Source organism: Ipomoea nil, unplaced genomic scaffold (genome assembly GCF_001879475.1).
Source record: "Ipomoea nil cultivar Tokyo-kokei standard unplaced genomic scaffold, Asagao_1.1 scaffold1096, whole genome shotgun sequence".
NCBI lineage: Eukaryota > Viridiplantae > Streptophyta > Magnoliopsida > Solanales > Convolvulaceae > Ipomoea > Ipomoea nil.
Genome location: NW_017617524.1, coordinates 854,533 through 875,974, shown reverse-complemented (window position 1 = coordinate 875,974; position 21,442 = coordinate 854,533). Strand labels below are relative to the sequence as shown.

At 38.1% G+C, this 21,442-nt stretch overlaps 2 protein-coding genes and 2 long non-coding RNA genes across 5 annotated transcripts; 3 read left to right on the top strand and 1 right to left on the bottom strand.

The window, feature by feature from the left end:
* Positions 1 to 5,256: 5,256 nt before the first annotated feature.
* Positions 5,257 to 10,735, bottom strand: LOC109183068. 2 transcript variants are annotated; one of them, XR_002054488.1, is made up of 2 exons: positions 10,393 to 10,735; positions 5,257 to 5,403 (listed from the first exon to the last, which is right to left on the bottom strand). XR_002054488.1 is itself a non-coding variant. In XM_019333281.1 (2 exons), exons 1-2 carry the CDS (start codon positions 10,486 to 10,488, stop codon positions 9,925 to 9,927), a joined length of 372 nt encoding a protein of 123 aa, XP_019188826.1. In that variant the 5' UTR covers positions 10,489 to 10,735; the 3' UTR covers positions 9,759 to 9,924. The 2 variants fall into 2 exon arrangements, 1 of the variants encoding a protein (XP_019188826.1); XM_019333281.1 differs by lacking the exon at positions 5,257 to 5,403 and adding an exon at positions 9,759 to 10,200.
* LOC109183070 lies at positions 6,072 to 16,598 on the top strand. Its single transcript, XR_002054490.1, has 3 exons — positions 6,072 to 6,082; positions 11,283 to 11,294; positions 16,513 to 16,598. It is a non-coding gene; the product is annotated as an uncharacterized LOC109183070 (long non-coding RNA).
* On the top strand, positions 8,505 to 8,925 carry LOC109183069. The gene is made up of 2 exons (XR_002054489.1): positions 8,505 to 8,583; positions 8,753 to 8,925. It is a non-coding gene; the product is annotated as an uncharacterized LOC109183069 (long non-coding RNA).
* A 1,077-nt stretch (positions 16,599 to 17,675) lies between the features above and the next one.
* Positions 17,676 to 21,162, top strand: LOC109183067 (calnexin homolog). The gene is made up of 6 exons (XM_019333279.1): positions 17,676 to 17,915; positions 17,999 to 18,068; positions 19,174 to 20,297; positions 20,387 to 20,458; positions 20,562 to 20,681; positions 20,775 to 21,162. Exons 1-6 carry the CDS (start codon positions 17,823 to 17,825, stop codon positions 20,919 to 20,921), a joined length of 1,626 nt encoding a protein of 541 aa, XP_019188824.1. The 5' UTR covers positions 17,676 to 17,822; the 3' UTR covers positions 20,922 to 21,162.
* Positions 21,163 to 21,442: the final 280 nt, after the last annotated feature.

Sequence of the window (21,442 nt, the reverse complement as noted above, 5' to 3'; positions counted from 1 at the left end):
AACCAAATTATGATTTTATTAAACATTATTTTATTACAAATCGTCGTCGACAAATACGGAATCCGTAATATAATAAGTGAATAAATTTTCGTTCATTCGTTCGACCTCACAGTAGTAAAAAATAAGCGTGTAAATCCTTCCAGGTTGGCAATTAAAGAATACCAAATAGTTTATCGTTGTAGCCTCGACACGATATACAAACAAATCTTTGAGAGCATGATATGATTGTTTGTAGTTTCGTCCATTGGTATTGAAGTGCACACTTGAATTCCCATATATAACTTCTACTTCATCATTATCCGAAGGCGTGTCGAAGATGAAGCAAATAAGACTTGATTCGTCCGAAATAAATTCAACTACATCAATTAGTAATGCCCTGCATCCTGATAATTCATCTAATCCAACTTCTGAAGGAATACTCGACATTGTTAGAACAGAAATGAAATCTAAATCATAAACGATTGAAATGCAATGTTAATTGCATATATGGATTATAACATAAGTAAAGAAATTAAAGGTTAAAAATTTACTTACTATCGTGGGAGGGCATGCGCTCACTACCATCGCCTTGGGCATCAGGAAGTTGAACTTGTTCTTTATTTCGGAAGACATAAAATTCAAATTTGAAAAAGCCAACGTGACGAAAAATAATTTCATCGCCTTGTTGTATATTATTTTTGGAAATAAAATCTTCAATCCCGATTGAGAAATTCATCGTTTGAACTTGTACCTCCCATGACTCATTATTTGCATGAAAGAGTTGGGTCGTAGCATTGACATGCTGAATAAAGTGCTTGTGCATACAAACTGGAATCATAATGCGGTCATCCATATTAACTGTTGTTATAAACCAAGCAATCGTAGATATACTTGGATCGTTGTAATGAACCCATGATTTCGTGATCCAACAAGCTAATATTAGAACAAAACAATTAAAAAATGACCCAACAATCTAATATAAAACGAATCTAACAAATTAAACATTGTTATGCATAAAAAAAGGTTTACCAATGGTGGAACGTGAGATGCTGTTACAGAAATTAGTTGGTGCGCGCATGAAATTTTCAACTAAACGTTCAGCAGTACCCGGATTGATGATGTCATTTGGGAATGTAAACTGGAATCCTATTACATCTATTAATAGCATCCACATTTTAGCAGGTTGAAAAATCCAACAGCAGCCATGCTCTCTAGTAAGGAAGAACATACAGTACTTCCGTCCATGTACTGTATGAACATAAAACTCAAGTACTTCATAGTTGTTATCTGTGTAATGTTTCATAATAGAGAATGATCTAAAAATATCCATTTATTTTTTACTAGATGGATAAGGATTGAGAAATGAAGATGGTGAGTGGGTGAAAATGGTTCTAGGAATGGCAGGAATTTGGAAGAAAAAGTGTGGCATATATATAGAGGAATGGTAGGAGACATACTGTGATTTGTTCAAATATAATTTATTTTGAAAGCATCTGTTGAAATTCTTCTAACTCATCCATAGAAGCAACAAGCCTCTGTACGACGCATGTTTGTTCTAAATTCTGAATTCCTTTTTCCTATGTATCATGATCAATTCCCCATGTCGTGAAAAATGTGTACTTTAAAATAAGATTTTGTGGACCCCTACATGGATTCAATGTATCATGATCAATTCCCCATGCATGTTCCTATGTATCATGATCAATTCCCCATGTCGTGAAAAATGTGTACTTTAAAATCAGATTACTTTTCACTGGGAACAAAGCTGGTTGTTGACTCATGATGAGGAGAATCGAACACGTGCCTACTTGCAATGCTGGATACTTAGATCAAGTAACAAACCATGCTACCTAGCTTACATATATGACCCTATGTTGTAGAAGATATATTTATTTAATCTCCCTTTAACACTATAAATACCACCCTCACTCTCCTTGTAATATAGACGAATGAATAATAAAAAAATCCATCTATTCCTCCTCCAGTTTCATTCTACTGTTCTTCTTATTTAATCATCATCATCATCGTCATCAGTAAATTCATAACAAACACATATTTTTTTTATTATTTCCTTTATTGTATAGTATGACCTAATCAAATCCTTTAATTTGTTAATATAATTTGTTTGACACAAGTCTAATATGAATTTAGGTTTCAAAAAAAGGAGTTTAATATCATTTTATATTACCAAAAGCAATTGAAACGCCCTTAACTGATAATGTGGTACTGAATTAAAATTTATTGAACATTTGAACGTGGACATTGTGCTGAAGAATGGGTCCGTGCCCTACATATATTACATCTTCTACTATTATTGCCATAGTCCATTTCATTGGGAAATCGACGTGTTTGTCGTTGACCTCGATGTTCTGGACGCTTAGCAGAAAGTGGTGGAAGGCATATGGTTGGATTAGTCCACTGATTATTTGTAGCCGGGGGATACAATTTACCTCCATAACTCATTCTGTAGTATTCAATTGTGAAGATTGCCGGGACCAATGAGCCATATCCAACCCTGCGAAAATTACAAGCTGCAATTGCATGTGCGCATGGTATGCCATCTATATTCCACTTTCCACATTTATAGGTACGGTTCGTCAAGTTCACTTGTAAATACACATCCGGGCCTTCATAACTATGCCCAGTATCAAGAGCAACGCCGTACAATCCAACCGCATCATTATACCTCTGAACGAGTGCATTGTTCGCCTATTGATCTCTTTGAGATAACTCGTCACAAATTTTTTCGAGCCAACGCATACCAGTTTCTTGCATCGTTTGGCCAGTTGTACGTCTGTTTGCAAACATTGTGGTTAACTTGTGAAAACTCAACCTTGCTATTGTCGTCACTGGTAACATCCGACATTCTTTAAGAGAATTATTAAAAGATTCAGATGAATTTGTTGTCATTTGGCCAAATCGGTGACCACCATCGTGAGACAATGTCCAGTATTCGGGCTCAATTTCTGCCAAATAATTGTATGCATTTGGACTCATTTGCTGTATGATTTGCATTGTTCTTCTGAACTCTGCCTTTTTTACAGCAGTACCTAGTCTCTAAAAGTAAACAATAATTTAAATTACATGTATTAAATAATAAATAACTTTGTCATCTAACCATTAATCAATTAATTCTTCATTAATTAACTATATACAATTATGTCATTAATTAATTCTTATTTTAAGAACTATATACAATTACATACTACAATTGAAGACTTGGACATCACATTGCTGCGAATGTGTCTCAAACAATAACGACGTTTAACTCGGGGTCCTTTTAATTCATTCAACTTATTAAACGCTACATCAATCCCACCATGCCTATCCGAAATGATACACACTGAATTCAAATCAGGAAACACATGTGTTGCTAGTCGTTTGAGAAACCAACTCCAGCTGGCGCCGTTTTCAGAATCAACAATTGAGTACGCCAATGGAAATATTTCCATGTTACCCGTCATTCCGACCGCTAGTAGGAGATGTCCCTTGTATTTTCCGTAAAGGTGTGTACCATCAATGCAAATAATAGGCATGCAAAATCAGAAACCATCGGTAGTGGGCTTAAAGGACCAAAATGCATACAAGAAGTGACCGTACTCAGTACCTCGTGCGGACTACGTTAATTCGATATCAACAATCATACCTGGGGGGAATCATAATTTAGTATGATAATGTTTTTTTTTCGTACGAGATACAAAAACAAATTTATTTTGTAAAAGTTATGCAACAAAGACCCCGTACCTGGTTAGACATCTGCAACGTATGCAAAAAATTTGGCAGCTCTTGGTAGGAATATTCAAATTTTTCGTACAACCTTTCAACGCATTTTTACGCCCGTACCATGCCTTTCTATATGTAACATCGATCCCGTACGCCTGTTGCACATCTACTTGAATGTGTTTTACTTTGTACTCAGGATCAGCGCTGATCATACGATAAACCAAATCGGCAATTAGTCCACTTGTTATTATTTTGTCCACCCCACCATCGTGGAAATCACGTTGGCAAATGTGACTTTCTCTGCATTTTGTGATCTTCCAGTAATCAAATGCTCCTTGCAATTTTCGTGCCGACAATGCCCATTTACATAGTTGTGCACCTGAATTGAAATTAGAACACACTGCTCGCCATGACCTGCTTTGCTAGAATTTTGTTTAAAGAATTAATTCATTAGACCTTCCTATCCAGGAGGAAGATGATGAAGAGTTTCATGACTACAAGAAGCCCAATTTTCCAAGTAACAATAGTTGAGTCTGATGTTGAATTGGATAGTGCTGATGTTGTGGAGCCTGACAATGATCCTCCACAAAAGGTGTGATATAGTGAATATGAAGACACAATTTAAGCACATGTTTTGATATTGAACATATTCTTCTGTTGTGGCATGGTAGATGGGTGACCCTTCAAGAGAAGTAACTGAGGAAAGCCAAGATGCTGCTTAAATGTCAAAGTCTAAAGCTGCGAATGCAATCTCTGAGGGTATTTTATGTCCTTAGCTTCCAGTGTGATCTAGATCCTCATGCTTACTTTTCTGTTATTGTTACTTTTTGGAAGTTTATGCTCTAATGGAACTATTTTCTTATCATGTTAAATCCAATTTCAACAATACTATATGCAACCAGAGGTAATTCTATAACATAAGATCTATCTGAACTAAGTGTCTATATGTTTTTGTTCTGTTTATTTATTATTTAAATATTATACTTACACAGGTAGTGTGTTTATTAAACTTAAAAAGCCAAATGTTGCAATCCGTGATGCTAATGCAACTTTACAGGTGTGCATGCAGCTATATTTTAAGATTAAAACTATATTAAACTACTAGAGTATATCTGATTAAGATGCAAATGACTATATCTCAACTCTTTGGGGTGTATACTTAATCTTGAGTCTTCTTTCTTCTTTTAAATATAAGGATATAAAGTACGAGGAATAGCAAGGGCAATGCTAGGCTTATGTGAAGAGGCTGCTAGTGATCTGCATGTGGCATCAAGAATAGATTTTGATGAAGAGATTAATGAGGTGCTCAAGAAGGTATATTCTTCAAATGTCATGGTAGTTCATGTTTTGCATTTAAGTTTCTCCCCTTGCCCTGCCTTCTTTGCAGATGAAAGTTTTGTAAAAGATATTCTTGCTGTAACACCCCCGAAAAACATGCTATAAAAAGCCTTAAAACATGCAGATAACGGAACTAAACAATAAACACAGCGGAAGTCTGAACGATAGATAAATAGGTAAAGTCTGAAACACAGGGTGTTATGCCATGTTCACCATAAGGATGAACGCACAGGCAATATCTGCAATGTTCACAACTAATCCCATAAGTTCAAAGTTCTACATCTACACTGGCTCACATGCCACAAAACGAGAGGGGAAATCTATACTAGCAAGTACTAGACCGCGCACTCGCCTAGACATCACCTGAAAGAACACAATAAAACATGGGACGACGCCCGGTCAGCGAATGATGCTGGTAACCCACCAATACATGTGAAATAACATACATAAGTAAGATATAAGTTGTAAAGCCATTTTCGAAACGGAATACATATATATAAGTGCAAAACCAAGAGTAATAGTCAACACAAGACTCAACACTCTCAACAATAACACGGGAACACATCCCAAGACCACAACAAACGACACGACTCACAAGAAGTCTCAAGGTATGATCTATCATCACACAATAGATCAAAACCCGACATGCATAACGCAAGGAATAAGACTCACCAAACGGTAGCACATGCCAAGGCAACACATGCCTTTGTGACTACACACGTCACAAGAGAAGAACTCACCACAATGGCTACACAAACCCTCGTGACATCACCCATCACGAGTTGAAATGCCTTCCTTATGCCCGGTTCCAACCTTATGGTTACCCCCAACCTTATCTCTTCTTCCAACCATTACCTCCAGGACCCCTGTACAACCAAGTCCAACCTTTTCCCTCCGAGGACCGTCGTCCCCATCCGCCGACAAACCGCCAACAAAACCACCAATTTCATAGTACACGAGGGTACCGATCACACACACGGCAACACATGCCTTCCCAAGAAATACTTGAACCTTACACAAAGGTCACAAACTCCATAATCACGTCACGGCCACCACGAGGACCGCTGCCGTACCTTGGTGATTAAGGCCCCATAAACCGAAATCGTGCAGTCCAGGTAAAGCCACACACGCATCACACCCCAACAGGAATCAACCAACGGATCACAACGAAGGTATGAAACATACTCAATCAAGGAATGGGTCACAACCCAACAACAACAACGATGAATAACACAAGTTATCATCAACCAATCGGAAGGTACAAACAACACACACGCTAGCATTTAGACACCGAACTAGCATGCTTATCAAACGGGTAAACCAAGATAGTTCCGAGGAACACATAAGACTCATCACGGTTCAACGAAACACAATGTTGAACACTTAGCACGATTCAAGACACCAAAGACCTACATGGATACCTACCACATAGTTCTAGACATACGAAACATCAAGAAGACACTCAAATAGTTCCACAAAAGAACATCGGGAAGTCAAAAGATCAAATACCGACTTCAAAAGAATCACGGGGAACAAATCACGAACAACATCACAACACGTACCCGCGGGTAGACCCACGGGTAGGCCTCTACCCGCGGTTCCGCCCGCGGGCACATGCTTCCCAACCTATGTACCCGCGGGTGGGAGGCGGGTTGGACGCCTACCCGTCGTTCCACCCGCGGGTACACCCCTGTACCACAAATAATCCATTCGGGGATTTTCAACTCCGAGCTCAAATTCAAGTCCAAAACATGTCAAATCTCACTCAATACAACAAAATGACTTGAATCATAGGAAATGCCAAGCAATGGCACAAATGAACCCTAAACACAAGCTCTAGATATGCATTTTCACAAGATAATGCATAAACACTCACATTTCATAGCCAAAAACACATGTAGAATCCAAGAAATCACATATAGGTAAGCAAAATAGATTTTGTAGAGCATGGGTTACCTCTTGTAGACTAAAGACTTCACTTTACACCTTAATAAGCTCTTCTCAAGGCTCACCTTCCAAACCCACTTCAAGAACAAACCAAAAGATCATAAAGATCCTACCTTTAAGAAAAGACACCTAAGATGAAACCAAAAACACAAGATGAACTTAGATCTTACCCTCCTAGATGCCCAAATATAAGAAAGGTTGAACACAAGATGAGCAACTCTTGAAGTCTTGGCAAGGCTCCAACTTGGCTTGGAAGAAAAACAACTCACTTTTTAGAGAGAAGGTGGAGCTAGGTTTTTAGAAAGTGTAAGGAAAGAATGAAGGTGGTCTACTAGGTTAGGTTACAATACTAACACCATGTGAAAGGTCAATAATGCCCTTACTAACATTAGGAAGTGTAAGGAACAAGGGAACTCTCTTCAAAGCCCAAGGTACAACTTTGACTTTGGGGTTGACTAGTCAATTACTAGTCCCCAAGTATTGAATTTTCAGGATTTTAGGAATTCATTCACCAATTGAAATAGGATTAATTACTCAATTAATCAGTTAATTGAATTTGGATTTTGGGGTGTCACATCCTCTCCCCCTTCAAAGAAGCTTCGTCCCCAAAGCTTGGGTACGACGAATTAAAAGCAAACGGTGATAGGAAACAACATTGTGACAAGAGGTTCAAGAACAAACTCTTTTGGTCAAAACTCAAAAGATCTCACAAGAGTTTCAAAACAAGAAAGAAGGCATATCAATCAAGGATTGACAAGAGTTTAACAAATGAATGTTTTGGAGCATCACGAACTCTAATCTTAACACAAGCACCAACTTCAAGCCAACCACCTAGGACAAAGCAACCAACACAAAACACTCACTACTACTACTAAGCTAACTAAACAACAAGGCAACAAGAGAAAACAAACACAAAAGCAAACAACAAACAAACAACAACGGCTAAGGAGATACAACTACTAAGGAAAGGCGAACAAGGTGGCCACAGCTTCACTCTAGAAGGACTCGCTCTCCGAATCCTCGGTCTCTTCATCATCTTCTCCTCTACGGCTTGAACTGGCTTCAATATGATCTAGCCTTTGGTGCACGACGACGAACGGCATCTTCAAAAAGCGAAGCAACTAAACCAACTACCCAAACCACAGGCTAACAACCACGGCAAACAAGAGAGAACGGCTAAACGCACAACTGAGCAAACCACTACCAACGAACCTTCTAACAAAACAAGCAAGGGATGCAACAAGGTTCCACAACGAAAATGGTCGGCTTACGAAACGGATGACAAAGCTTCAGAGATGGGTTGCAAACGAGGTTTCAAGCAACAAGGGTATTCGCCGCCAACTAAAGTTAGAGAAACCAAGGGTTTAAGGTAAGGTAGTAAGATGGATAGGCTTAGTCACAACGAAATTCAACACCAAAACCGTCGGTTAACAAAACGAGAGACAAGACTTAGAGATAGGTTGAGGGTTCACAAAGGTAAGATAAGAAAAGTATGAGTTTGAAGTTGATTAGTCTCTTCTGCCAATTTGCAGTTCCCTCAATATTCTTCCTAGAAATGGTTGTAGGGTCCTGAAGCTGCTTCTGTTCTCAAGGATGGTATGTGGGTCGTTGAGTTAATTTCCTTCTCGATTTGGTTATTTGCTTGAGACTATCTTTTATTATGTGATCATAAGCATTGTCAGTTGACTAAGTGATTGATTATGAACATTCCCGATACATTAATTTGCTTTTACTTACTCCATCTAATTTTTTCTGTAATATGCAGGACAAGTTATTGGAGTCCATGCTCTGGATGAATTGGATACCAAGTTAACTGCTGCTTCAAGGACATCCCGGCTGGCAATCCTTTATTTCACATGGTGTGGGCCCTGCCGTTATATGTCCCCGCTTTATACAAGCTTGGCTGGAAAGTATCCAAAAGTCGTGTTCTTGAAGGTTCACATTGATGAGGCAAGAGACGTGGCTGCCCGATTGAACATTAGAGTGTTCCGACTTTCTTCTTCATAAAAATGGAAGCAAGGTTGACAAGCTGATAGGTGCCGACAAGAATTCCCTTGAGACGAAGATTGCTCAACATGCTAGTTAACAGAATCTGTGAAAGGAAATCTAAGGTTTTACTGACTCTCTGAATAAGTTTAATCTAGGGCTTTGTTAAGGCAAAAATGAAACTGAACAAGAATGCTTTTTACCTTTTACAGTTGAACTAATTGCACAAATATAATATGGTCTGCATATGAGCGTTTGTGAATGTTATCTTACATATTAAGGATTATTAAGAAGGAATATTAATTTTGGAGGTTTTTATGTAAATTTAGTTTTATAAACTTCACTTTATATGTATGTGTGTGTGAAAAAATATATAATTTTTGTTGTGGTTGTGAAAGCTACTAAATATATAATTTATTTATTTTTTTTTAAAAAAAAAGGGTTTCCGCGACACCCACTGAAAGGTGGGTGTCACAGAAAAAAATTAATAAAAATAAAATAAAAGACTTTCCGACGCACCTGTTACGCAACAGGTGCCTCGGAAAGTCTGTATTAAAAAAATGCTTATTAAAATGCTTATTTAGCTTTCCGAGACACCTTATACAGGTGCCTCGAAAAGCTAAACACTTTTCGAGGCTCTGGAATCCGAGGCACCTGTACAGGTGACTCGGAAAGTATTTTATAGGAGACTCATAAAGCTTTTTTTTTGTACTAGTGACACTCTCTCTTTTGTCTCTCTCTGGGTTTTATCCGCCAACACAGCCACACAGCTGAGCCATTGGAGCCACGCCGCCACACCACCTTCTTCCTTCTTGGTAGCCTAAAATCCTCCTTCTGATGATCATCGCAATCGACTATCTGAAAATCGAATGACAAGAGAGGCGATTCACAGAAAACCCTTCGTCTTCGTCTCCCGCCCCTTTGCCGGCAATCCAACCGGCGGATCAACGATCAGGTGGCGGGGATGGAGTCAGGGAAGTGTCTAGGTTGCCACTGATTGGAATCGAGATCAGAATCAAGATCGGAGGTCATCCGCAGTTTTCGACAGTCTGGACGAACCTTCGTCAATGGTGACTTTGACGACGATTGGGCCGTTGCATGGATGATCAGAGGGGTTGGTTGGAGTTGGGGATGCGTCGAGGTCGTTCGCCAATAACCCGATTGTCGATCAGAGAGATCCAGTGTTGTCCAACAATTTGTTCGGAGGGCTCCAGTGCTCTCGGAGGGCTGTTGCAGGGACGATCAGTAGCTAGACCGTAGTATAATTGGGAAGTGGCAGATAAAATTGTTTCCTAGAGATCAGAATCTCTAAGCCAAATTGCCAATGCCACCAAATGAATATATATAGTGTGGCATTATACTTGACAACTTGTGCAGAAAACTTTGTGCATTCAAGAATGTAGAGAGATGAGAGCATACCATTTTGCGGATGGGCTCGAGCATGAAATTTCCACGGATCGAGTTTCTACTTTGCAAGCAAATATGGACAGTCGTCAGCTCGAGAAACGTAGCCATGGTTGCGTGGTTAGGTTCTGCAGTTCAGATCTGGGCAGTATCGGTGGCGAATCAGCTTCATCACCGGCGAAGTTTAACGGTGGAGAACGATTGTTGAGCTCTTGACTGATTTTAAGCATAGATTAATTCTAATTCCGTCTTGCGAGTGTTGGGGAACTATTGCCTAATCACTATTTTTGGATTCATATATCTGCTATGAAATAAGTGTTTGAGTATGTGTGATATTTACATCTCTCCTAAAGGCTGTTCATCCACAACTATGAAAAGAGTTTTCTAGAGTTGTTTTAGTTTTTATTTTCCTCATTTAGGATAAATTAAAAAGAAGATAAAGGATGGTGAAAGCTTTCTTGTTGTGCTCAACCCTTTTATTTATTTTTTTATTTACTTCAATTTTTTTTCATTTTTATTTTAGGAGATGTGTTGTTCAGTTGTATTCAGAATTTGTTCAGATGAGGCGGAGAAAACTGCCGGTTCGATCAGATCGTCGGAACAGTGCGCGCAGGACAATGAGAGAGGGAGGAAGGGTAAAATAGGAAATAAAATATAAAATATATTCCTAAGTCTTTAGGAATAGGTTAATACCAGGGGGCATTCAAAAAAAAAAAAAGGTTAATACCAGGGGGGGCCCCTGGTAATAGTTATTACCTTATTTGGGGGAATGTGCTATTACTGGAAATATTATTCCTAGTAATAGAAACGGTTACCAAACAAAGGAATAGGCCTATTACTAGGAATGCTACGCCATTCCCGGCTTATTCCGTGAACCAAATGGGCCAGAAGTGTTAGACGGGAAGTGCTATCATGAAGTAATATCAAGCCAAGCTTTTTAGACAAGTAATTTTTAGACGGATGATGACGTCACTTTTAGACGGGTGATGGTGTCATCATTAGACATGATGTCTTTAGACGGGTTATGAAACCCATGTGAAGCCGAAGACAAGAGACAAAACGAATTAAAATCAAAAGATATATTAAAGGGTTAACTAGCGGAGTTGGAAGAAGTTTTGCAAAGCAACCAAATGATACATGGTTCGACTCTCACTTGAAGCAATTTTGAGGTTAGACAGGATGATGTTTAGACATGCTACAAAGTCATACATGTTACAAGTTAGACGGGCTAAAGTTTTAGACAGGATGCAAAACTTTAGACGTGATATGACATCATCATCAGACGGGATATGACATCATTCTTAGACATGCTACAACTTTAGACAGGATGTCGACAAGCTTTTTGGGAACCCGTATATTTGCGAAGGAAGTCGAAGGAGTCGAAGAGGATGATTCACGAAGGAAATCTTTTTATTACTCAAGCAAGAATTAGCAGACTAATAATTTGATCAACTTGGCATATCAGATCAATAATGCAACAAAAGTCAAGCCTGAAATTATTCAAATTTGGAGGCTACACATTCCAAGAAAAGCTTTTGTCATATCAATGAAGAACAGCGACAAGATTATTCAAATCTTCTGACAGAACGGCGAAATGACTTTGCAGATCAAGTTGATACAATTATTTGATCAACTATAATTCAAAATGGACGATCGAGATCGAAAGTTGATCAATGGACAAATAGCTTTCATTGGCTATAAATTGTCCAAACAGACTTGAAGACAAAAATATACCAAAGAATGAGCAAGCATGACGGCTATCAACAGAGATTTACAAAGAGAAAAGAAAGCTATATTTTTATTTAGCCAGAAAAGGGGGAAAATAGATCTTCATTAGAAAAATTCAAGTCTGAGAGAGAAATCATTGTATTTCATTGTAAGCATTTCTACTGAGTGTAGAAAGGGGGTAGAGTACCTAGAGAGAGTGAAAAACCCTGTTTGAGTGTAGCTTTATGCGTAGCACTCGTTGTAAAGGGAAGGGTAACAAGAAGAGCTTGTGAAAACCCTGTGAGAGGTAGCTTTGTGCGTAGTTCTCGTGGTGTAGGAGTACAGCTTGGTGCGAAGTACTCGGGAAGGCGGAGTAACAAGAGGAGCTTGTGAAAAACCTTGGTAGAGTGTAGCTTTGTGCGAAGCACTCGGAGAAGTGTCGGTGGACACTAATTCTCTATTGTATCTGGGTGATCGAAAAATAGTGAATTTTCTCCTTGGAGTGAAAGGAAAAGAGTGGAGTAGGAGAATTACACCATCTCCGAACCACTATAAATCTCTCTCTCTCTTTACTTACTGCTCATTATATTTCGTGCATGCTATTATCAACTGCGAACTAACCCGTTATGATTTATCGCATATCTTTATCTATCTAGGTTTGATAGTTCCCACTTCCCACGTTTGCATGCAAGTGAAATTTTGCACACATCATATTTGAATCATATCAAGTGTTTCTAACGTGTTGCATGTTTAGAATCTCTCTTTGAGCACTGCACAATTGAGCATAACACTTTGTCGTTACATATTCCGCTGTGCACACTCTAATTTGTTTAACTTGTTTATGCTTGTTATTTAGAGTTGAAATTACTAAAGTGTTGTGTACTTAAGAAAAGTTTGAAAAGTTATAGAAGTCTATTCAGCCCCCCTCTAGACTTCTCGCCACCCATTTGGGACCAACACACTACTTTTGGGATTTACTTGCTATTACCTTCCTGATGCTATTTGAGTATTTGAATAGAGAAGCATGAACACTTTGTGAATAAGAGTTGTTAGAAAAGCATGACTAGAATGTGTTGTATGTTCAATGGAAATTGAAGCCTATTTTGATGGTAGAAATGTACAGAGTATGTTGTTTTGCAAACAAGCATGATTGTGTGTTCTTGAGAGTTCACTGTGCTATATAGAATTGAAGTATGATTGTACAGTATTCTTGCATTTCAAGCATATCATGTCTTTATAAGAGCATAAATGGCCAACGTGAGCCTAAGTATTATTTTCCAAAAATTCATGAGCATGTGGTATATCATTACCTTGTTGCACTGAGAAGTTGTTGAGTTGTGACATGCATAAGTTTGGTGCATGAGAGATATATATATTATCTATCTATATATGTGAGGTTTTGGAGGACCCGTTGGGACTATGTCCTTTCGGATGATGTTGACCGGATATTGCGATCCGATGTGTTGTAACGCGGTGTATTCCCACGTTACGAGGTTGGAAACTGCCCGCCAGGCTTGGAATCCTGGTCAGGGGGTGTGCACGCTAAAAGTTCGATACCTGATTCCACAGAGATGAGTTTAGAACCAAGAGAGTGGTTCGGTGGATGAGATTGAGCATAGGTCGGCTAGAGGTCGTACCGGGATAGGTTCGTTCACGCTACGGTGAAGTTCCTATCTCATCCATTTGTAAAGAAAGTGAGTCATTGCGATTCTAAGAAAGCGAGTCATTGCGACTCTAAGAAATGAAAGTAAGCGAGTCCTTGTGGCTCTAAGAGACCTCCACAGAAAAGTATTCTATTTACAAACGAGTGTATAAGTATACTTACCCTATAGCATCTTATTGCATAATGAGAATGTTTGCACGAGATTGCATAATGAGAATGTTTACACGAGATTGCATAATGAGAACGTTTGCACGAGATTGCATAATGAGAATGTTTACACGAGATTGCATAATGAGAATGGTTGCACTAGATTGCATAATGAGAATGATTACCCGAGTTTGTATATTGAATATGATTGCCTTAGTTGCATATTGACGTCTTATATTTCTAGTTTGCATGATGAGAACTTGAAAGCATGAGAATAATTTCTTATTGATTGATAGTACGCAATTGCTTGATAGCATGAGATCATTACCGATGAGTTTTGCTATGTTGAATATGTGAAAGAGTGATTATGTTGATAAATTATTTATCGTTGAAGCATGCATGTTGATATTATAGGTTGCGAGCATATAGAAAGTTTGTAGTTTATCTTAAAGTTTATCTAATTGTTTGAGATTGCTTAATTTGAGAATGTGAACAAATGTTTTTCCAAAGTATATACTGTAGTACTTTACAGGGTGGAGTGTGGTTATACTTAGCTTCGTGCTAACATGTGTTTTCTACTTGTCTACTTGTTGTTTTTCAAAACCCCTTTCAGGTGGGCCCAGCGTTTGAGAGTTGTTCGAGTTAGACTAGTTTAGTAGATCTAATAGTCTAAAATCTGTTTATTTTTATGATGTTATGGATGATGGATTGTAGACTTATGCTATTTATATTTGGTGATAGACACCGGGGTGTTTTTCCCCAAGTGACTTTAATTAAGTAATTTCAATGTTAGTTTGACTTGATGATTTAGTTCTATCCTTAGCCTGTGCAATCATCGTGGAAAGGTGATTGTGGCGGTGACATTCCCACTTGTTTGTTAATTTAGTTTGTTTTTCTACTGCTTAGTTTATCTTAATTTGGTTTTATAACTGTAATTAAGTTTAAGAAAAGTGGGGTGTTACATGAGAAGATATGGAGGAATAGGTAGATTTGCAGTTATGTACCTATAGTTGGGAGAAGAGAACTGAGCATTTGCTGGCCGGATTCAGAGACTAGGTTTGTGACACCCCGTACTAAAATATCCTAATACGAGTAATTCGTAATTATTTTTATATGGGATTAATTATTTATCCCAATTCATTAGCCCAATTCCTTCAATTAAATAATCTTTGTCGGTGGGGTGGACAAAATAATAACAAGTGGACTAATTGCCGATTTGGTTTATCGTAAGATCAGCGCTGATCCTGAGTACAAAGTAAAACACATTCAAGTAGATGTGCAACAGGCGTACGGGATCGATGTTACATACAGAAAGGCATGGTACGGGCGTAAAAATGCGTTGAAAGGTTGTACGAAAAATTTGAATATTCCTACCAAGAGCTGCCAAATTTTTTGCATACGTTGCATATGTCTAACCAAGTACGGGGTCTTTGTTGCATAACTTTTACAAAATAAATTTGTTTTTGTATCTCGTACGAAAAAAAAAAAACATTATCATACTAAATTATGATTCCCCCCAGGTATGATTGTTGATATCGAATTAACATAGTCCGCACGAGGTACTGAGTACGGTCACTTCTTGTATGCATTTTGGTCCTTTAAGCCCACTATCGATGGTTTCCGATTTTGCATGCCTATTATTTGCATTGATGGTACACACCTTTACGGAAAATACAAGGGACATCTCCTACTAGCGGTCGGAATGACGGGTAACATGGAAATATTTCCATTGGCGTACTCAATTGTTGATTCTGAAAACGGCGCCAGCTGGAGTTGGTTTCTCAAACGACTAGCAACACATGTGTTTCCTGATTTGAATTCAGTGTGTATCATTTCGGATAGGCATGGTGGGATTGATGTAGCGTTTAATAAGTTGAATGAATTAAAAGGACCCCGGGTTAGACTCGCATGCTCGGATTGTTGTATCTATGTTTTGAAAACTGTTATTGAGTTGGTTTGTTGGAATATATTCTATATGTCAGTCTCAAAACTATTTGAAGTATCAAAGGTATACATATGTAGCTTTAAATGTTGGATTGGAATCTTACATAGCATTCTTTCGCTAATTATTTTAAAATACATTTCAGGTATGGAGTATACTTGCGTTGAGCGTGTGATAGTCAAGTATAGACTCATATCTCCATTAGCTCGTTATGTTTTTGCCTAGACTTTGGCCTGTGAGCCATTGATGATGTAAATAAATAGTTATTGACTAGTTTATTTTGAGAATTATATCTTTTGACTTGACAGTTGTAGACTTGCCTTAGCATTTAGGTAGTTTGGCCTAAATGTGGTATAACACCCTCGTAAGAATTTGGTATTGCTTCCGATGAAATTTTATTTGTATAGGAGGAAACCAACACCCACCTTGGAAACACCAGAACAAAATCTTACCTTTCAGATTCAAAATTTCAACATACATGGCAGAGCAATCTTCTTTTTTATGTAAGAACTTTCAGTTATTTTCAGAACGGGATGAGTCTCTCTTTATGACTTGTGAGAGGGATATTCTTTTGTCTTCATACGCTTGGCTGCAGGTTCTTCGCCATCTTCGTGGTTGCTTAATCCATTCACTGCTTCTAGACCCAAAAGAGAGATATGTTTGCTCGTGATATGAGGAACAGTAAGACCAAACCCAGGAAGAAATCTCACATTGTTGTTCTTGGACACAGTTCTACCAATTGGTTGAAGATGGAACGAACAACACACCTAAGAGACATGGCTAATGAAAAGATCATTTTGCCCCCCTCAACTAACGACTAAGAGACAGATGGATAACAGAAGGACCTTTGTTGGAACAAATTAGAAAGTCAAGTGTCTTTTTAGTTGGAGGGCCATTGCTGGAATTAACTCTTTTGTATATTGAGATCTAAAATTGTGAATATTTAATTCTAAAATTGTGAATAAAGAGGGTCAAAGTACCTATGAGGTCCCTATATTATAGTGTTTTGTTCAATTTAGTCCTTTTACGTTAATTTTGTTCATTTTTTTTGAAAGCTACTGACTCTATTACATTGTAGTATCTGTTCATCTATACTTTCTCAATCTGTTAAAGCACAAAGAGCCAACACGCCTCCCATATGAAAGAATCACTACATGCTATCTGAGCACAAGATGCTTAGCATAATTTTGTTCAATTTAGTCATTGTACTTTTAAAAGTGAAACAATTAAGGACAACAACTTATATTATGTATTTATTTTGGACATATTAATGTTATTAGTGGTAAAAATAATTAATTTTAAATATTTATAAAATAATATATGAGTTGGCATGTAGTATTATGACGTGACAGATATAATGTGAGCGCCACATCAATTATTGTCCTTAATTGTTTCACTTTTAAAAGTACAGTGACTAAATTGAATAAAATTAAGGTAGAAAGACTAAATTGAACAAAATACTATAGTACATGGACTTTATAAATACTTTGACCGAATATAGAATTTAAAAATTATTAATATAAAATAAAATTTAAAAATTATGAATATAATCGGAGTCCATATTGCAAGGTGAACCAAGTTTACATCATAATTTGTGTCTAAAAATAGCCCACAACTCAGCTTCGGACTCAAGGGAGAAAACCGTTCAACCCATTAAGCAGCCCAATAGGGACAGGACAGGTGGACAACACCATTACACCAAATCACCAACATCCGACGCCCGTTCACGTCGTAACCTCCGCGTGGCACTATTCCATTGGTCCACTTCACGTGGCAAGATACACCATTGGCCGAGACAACTCGACGCTCTTTTCTCTAGATCTCTTTATATACGCTCTGAGAAATAGCTGGTCGCCTCTCAGTTTCTCACTCTCCATTTCTCCATGCTTCTGGACTCTTCTTCTCCCATAGATCCTTAAAGCTTCGACGCTCAGATCTTCCAAGTTCTGTTCAATTTTCCAACTTTTTCGAGTTCGGTTTTCAGCTATGGAAGAGAAGAAACGGAAGATCTGGACGCAGTCCGTCTTGCTACTAGTCATCGGCTGCTTCTTTTCTCAGCTCTCCGCTTCTTCTGATGTGGTAAGCCGTACTTATCTCTACTTATATTTTAAATTTGGATCTATATTTTTGAGATATTGATTTGGATTTATTGCTTCATGTAGAAATTGTATGAGTCATTCGAAGAAGCATTTGAGGGGAGATGGATAGTGTCTGAGAAAGAGGATTATAAAGGTAAGGTTTTTATTTGTTATTATGTGGATATCAGGATGTGTGATGTGCTACTCTAATTTTTCGTGGTCTTCAGCGGAATTTTTTTGGTGTATATTTATTGCTGAGCATGCATTTCTCCTTCATAGATAATTGTAGTAGCTAATGTACCCAAAAACAATCATGGTTGCCCACTATGTCATGTTATTTGAAGTTTAGTTGAATCTGGGTTTAAAGTTTTTTGAACTCAGTGGTGTGTCGTCGCAAGCATTTACCCGTCGCCATGTTGTAGTTCTGTTAGTTGATGTAGTACTACTGAACTAATGTGAGCCTTTACTATGGCAGCTAGTTATTTGATTGAACTTGAAATCTGGAGATTCAAGTTGAATATAGCAGCTAATCATTTGAGTTAAAGTTGATTATGGGATTTGTTGGATCTGAATTGCTTCTGAAACAAATGTTTAGTGATTAACTAGCCTTGTCTTGGGAGTTGGGAGGCTAACATTTTATAGGAATACTTAACAGCTTTTTAGTGTGTTTCAGCAGTTCAAGTGGTTTGGTCTTGAGTCCCCTTGCTTTCAAGGCATTATAGATGTTTACAAGTGCACTGCTTTGGTGTTTTATCTTTATTTACTTCCCTTTGTTGGAATGCTGTTGGAGCTCACAAGAAATCTCCGGATAGTATTGAGAATGAATGATCCCTAGAGTTTTGGTTGGCACCTCAAAACTGCCATGCCTACCATGTTCACATTATTAAAAAATTAGAGAGATTTGTAATTCCCCAGAGTATCAACACTAACTTTACAAGTTCCAAAATTGTAGATTTCAATGGAAATGTGCTTGTTTAGATATGTTATTTACAGTTTTTCTAACAATGTATTGAGGTGCATCATTTTAGTCTTGGAAATGTACATTTACCCTTTAGTACCAGTCGGGTATCCATGTAGTTTGAAAACTACAGTTAATGTCAATGCACTTTTTTAGATGTGTTAATTACAGCTTTCTCAACTTTTTACTGAAAAGTGTTTGTTTGAGAAATGTGTCTTCCGTGGAGCACAAATGAGAATATCTATGCTGTTTCAAAATGGCAAATTTTTACGTTGATATGACATTGTATCTCAATTCTCAGGAGTGTGGAAACATTCAAAGAGTGAGGGGCATGAGGATCATGGACTTCTTGTGAGCGAGCCAGCTAGAAAATATGCTATTGTCAAGGAACTTGATGAGGTTGTCAATCTCAAAGATGGAACTGTTGTACTCCAATATGAAGTTCGCCTCCAGAATGGGCTTGAATGTGGTGGTGCTTATATAAAATATCTTCGCCCCCAGGATGCCGGGTGGGTGGCCAAGGAGTTTGACAATGAGTCTCCCTATTCTATCATGTTTGGGCCTGATAAATGTGGAGCAACTAACAAAGTTCATTTCATTTTTAAGCATAAGAACCCAAAGAGTGGGGAGTATGTTGAACACCACCTTAAATACCCACCTTCTGTACCTTCTGACAAACTAACCCACGTTTACACTGCTGTATTGAAACCTGACAATGAGGTGTCCATCTTGATTGATGGAGAAGAGAAAAAGAAGGCTAACTTCCTCTCCTCTGAAGACTTTGAACCACCTCTTATCCCTGCCAAGACCATTCCTGATCCTGATGATAAGAAGCCTGAGGACTGGGATGAGAGGGAAAAGATTCCAGACCCAGATGCAAAGAAACCAGATGATTGGGATGAGGATGCACCAATGGAAATTCCAGACGAGGATGCTGAGAAGCCTGAAGGATGGTTGGATGATGAGCCTGAGGATATTGATGACCCTGAGGCCACAAAACCTGAAGATTGGGATGATGATGAGGATGGTGAGTGGGAGGCTCCCAAAATTGATAACCCAAAGTGTTCTGAGGGCCCTGGTTGCGGGGAGTGGAAAAGACCAATGAAGCGAAACCCAGCTTACAAGGGAAAATGGCACGCTCCCCTCATTGACAACCCCAGTTACAAGGGCATTTGGAAGCCTAGAGAGATCCCAAACCCTGATTACTTTGAACTTGACAAACCCAACTTTGAGCCTATTGCCGCAGTTGGAATTGAGATCTGGACAATGCAAGATGGCATCCTGTTTGACAACATCCTCATAGCTACTGATGAAAAAGTTGCAGAATCTTATAGACAGACTGCATGGAAGCCTAAGTTTGATGTCGAGAAAGAGAAACAGAAGGCTGAGGAAGTCACAGATTCCGATGGCCTCAAAGGCTACCAGGTAAATTCTTTAATATCATTTTCTCAATTTGTTCCTTGTTAACTTCATTATTTCATTACTGACTTAAAAAATTTCAAATAATTTTGCAGAAAGTGGTATTCGACCAGCTATATAAGATTGCCGACCTCCCCTTCTTGGGTGAACACAAGGGCAAAATACTGGTAAGCAAGAACACTCTAACTCCACATTCTTTATATGTTCTCTGCATTTGCCATCTTGCGCATGATACATTGCCTTACCCATCTCTCTCTCTCTCTCTCTCAGGATCTACTCGAGAAGGCTGAGAAACAACCAAACATCACAATTGGAGTTATTGTCTCTGTCATAGTCGTTGTCCTTACAATATTAGTCAAGCTTCTCTTCGGCGGAAAGAAGCAAATACCTGTAAGTATACAGTTCCTAATCCGTTTTGTCTGTTTTGTATAATAACCTTGAGGACTCGGGCCTAAATTATATTCATATATGTTTTGCTTGCAGGCTAGACCTGTTGAAGAATCCAAGAAGAGCGAAGCTGCAGAGAGTTCAAACAGCCAAGAAGCGTCTGACGAGAAGGAAGAGAAGGAAGAAGAGCATAATGAGGATGGCGCTGCACCTGCTAGGCGGAGGACTAGGCGTGATAACTAGGAATAGGGGATGAAAAGCACTAGTACATCTTTTTGACATTTTTGAAATTGTAGTTTTTTTTTTCCGTGTATGCGATTCTGTGCTCTACAAGGTGTGTTTTCAAAACGATAGTGTATATTAGACTCATCTGCTTGGCGTATCATTGGCGGCTTAATTTTGGCCTCTATAGAACATTTGTGTAACGGATATTTTCTACTCTTCTAGTATTATTTAATGAACGAATGTTATCATTTGGCTTACAGAAAGTGGGAGAGAAGCTTGCATTTTACTAGAAAGTTGAAAGTTAACACTCTTTTGTATGGTGTGCATTTTGGTTCGGTTTAACCTAGACGGAGCGGTTTCTGTTCCGAAAATCATTTGTTTTTTTTTTTTACAATTTTTTTTTTTTAAAATATTTTATATACATTAAATATTTATTTGTTTTAACGAAGAATAGTATTTTTGAACTTTTGAAATATTTAATTTTTGAAAATTTGGTCTTTATAAATTAATTTAAACAAATTTAGCTTCTCAATATTTAA